A 2,379-nucleotide genomic window follows, 5' to 3' on the forward strand; every position below is an offset into this window, starting at 1 on the left:
ATAACTGCCCTATGACCCAGCAATTGCACCACTAGGTATTTACCCAACAAATACAGAAATACTAATTCAAAGAGATACATGCACCCTAATGTTTTTAGTAGCATTATCTACAACAGCCAAACTGTGGACACAAGTGTCCATCAATAGATGAATGGATAAAAAAGATACACACACACATACACAATGGTAAATTTCTCATTCGTAAAACAAATTGAAATCTTGCCATTTGCAGTGACACAAATGCTGGTAGAGAGTATTATGCTAAGTGAAATAAATCAGTTAGAAAGATAAATATCATATGATTTCACTAATATGTGAAACACAAATGAGCAAAAGGGGAAAAAATAAAGAAGAGAGATGCACCTAGAACAGACTCTTAACTACAGAGAACACACTGATGGTTACCAGAGAGAAGGTGGTGGGGAGATGGATGAAATAGGTGATGAGGATTAAGGAAGGCACTTGTGATGAGCACCAGGTACTATTGGAAACTGTTGAATCACTATATTGCACACATTAAACAAATATTACACTATAGGTTAACTAACTGGAATTTAAATAAAAACTCAAAAATAAAAATAAATATATAAATGAAGCCTGTTTGCTTGAAAATTGTTATCTTATCTTTTTCTTTCCTTGTAGTCATCACCACCACATGGAATCAGACAACGATACACGAATTTCAGAGTTCCTTCTTCTGGGATTCTCAGGGGAATCAGAACTGCAGCCCCTCATATTTGGGCTTTTCCTCTCCATGTACCTCATCACTGTGTTTGGAAACTTGCTAATCATCCTGGCTGTCAGCTCTGACTCCCACCTCCACACCCCCATGTACTTCTTCCTCACCAACCTGTCCTTTGTAGACATCTGTTTCATCTCCACTACTGTCCCCAAGATGCTCCAGAACATTCAGACTGGAAGTAAAGTCATAACCTACCCAGGCTGCATCACACAGATATACTTTTTCCTACTCTTTGCAGGATGTGATGATTTTCTCCTGAGTATGATGGCCTATGACCGCTTTGTGGCCATCTGCCATCCCCTGCACTACACAGTCATCATGAACCCCTGGTTCTGTGTACTGCTTGTTCTGGTGGCCTGGATCACCAGTGTTCTCAATTCCTTGTTACAGAGCTTAATGGTGTTACAGCTGTCCTTCTGTGCAGGCATGGAAATCCCCCATTTTTTCTGTGACCTCAATCAGGTAATTGGGCACGCCTGTTCTGACAGATTTCTTAATGAGGTGGTGATGTATTTTGCAACTGTGCTGCTGGGTGTGGCTCCCTTGCCTGGGATCCTTTTCTCTTACTCTAAGATAGTTTCCTCCATATGTGGAATATCATCGATTCAGGGTAAGTATAAAGCATTTTCCACCTGTGCATCTCACCTCTCAGTTGTCTCCTTATTTTACTGTACAGGCTTAGGAGTATACCTTAGCTCTGCTGTGCCCCAAGGCTCCCATGCAAGTGTAGTGGCCTCGGTGATGTACACAGTGGTCACGCCCATGCTGAACCCCTTCATCTACAGCCTGAGGAACAGAGATATAAAGAGGGCTCTGAAAAGAATCATTGGGGTTCCTGTGATGTAAGGGCCAGTCATCTTGGGGCTGAAGAAATGCCTATGTTTGTAGGGCTCACAGCCTCAAAGTCAAGAATTGCCATTCTTGACCAGGCCGTGGTTGTAGAATCTGATTCTTCTATTTATACCCTGGAATTTCCATTTGTTTGAATTCAACTTCTCTATACATTTAAGTAATTCATATTATTAACCTTCTGCTCTGTCTGATACATAGACAGGTTTTCCATTGTCCACCTTCATACATCTCTAACGGTTTCTCCAATCTTTTTTTAAAGATTTTATTTTATTTATTCATGAGAGACACAGAAAGAAAGAGGCAGAGACATAGGCAGAGGGAGAAGCAGGCTTCATGCAGGGAGCCCAATTTGGGACTCATCCCAGGACTCGATCCTGGGACTCTGGGATCACATCCTGAGCCGAAGGCAGACACTTAACCACCGAGCCACCCAGCTGTCCCTGGTTTCTCCAATCTTTGATCACAAATGCCTGGAAACTTCTGTAACTTACATGGGACATGGATTTCCTAAAAGTAATTTCATTTCAAATGACTTATATCATGCCAAATAATTTTCCCTAGATTTCCCAAAAGAATAATCATGAGCTAAAAAAAAATAAAAAAAAATAAAAAAAAAGAATAATCATGAGCTGTATTCTTCATATGAAAAAACCTACACTTGGCTACTAAGCCTTTCACATAATTTTACTGTAGAGGAGAATACAAAACCCCCATTTTCATCTAGAGTCTGTCAATCTTTTCCCATCACTACTTTCTCTCCTCTTCCTGATAATGTGGACTCTAAC

The 2,379-nt window shown here is 40.6% G+C and overlaps 1 protein-coding gene across 1 annotated transcript; it reads left to right on the top strand.

Moving 5' to 3' along the window:
- Positions 1-655: 655 nt before the first annotated feature.
- On the top strand, positions 656-1,588 carry LOC140611437 (olfactory receptor-like protein OLF4). The gene has a single exon (XM_072788193.1). It carries the CDS (start codon positions 656-658, stop codon positions 1,586-1,588), a length of 933 nt encoding a protein of 310 aa, XP_072644294.1.
- Positions 1,589-2,379: the final 791 nt, after the last annotated feature.

The sequence above is a fragment of the Canis lupus genome, chromosome 19 (genome assembly GCF_048164855.1).
Source record: "Canis lupus baileyi chromosome 19, mCanLup2.hap1, whole genome shotgun sequence".
Taxonomy (NCBI): Eukaryota; Metazoa; Chordata; class Mammalia; order Carnivora; family Canidae; genus Canis; species Canis lupus.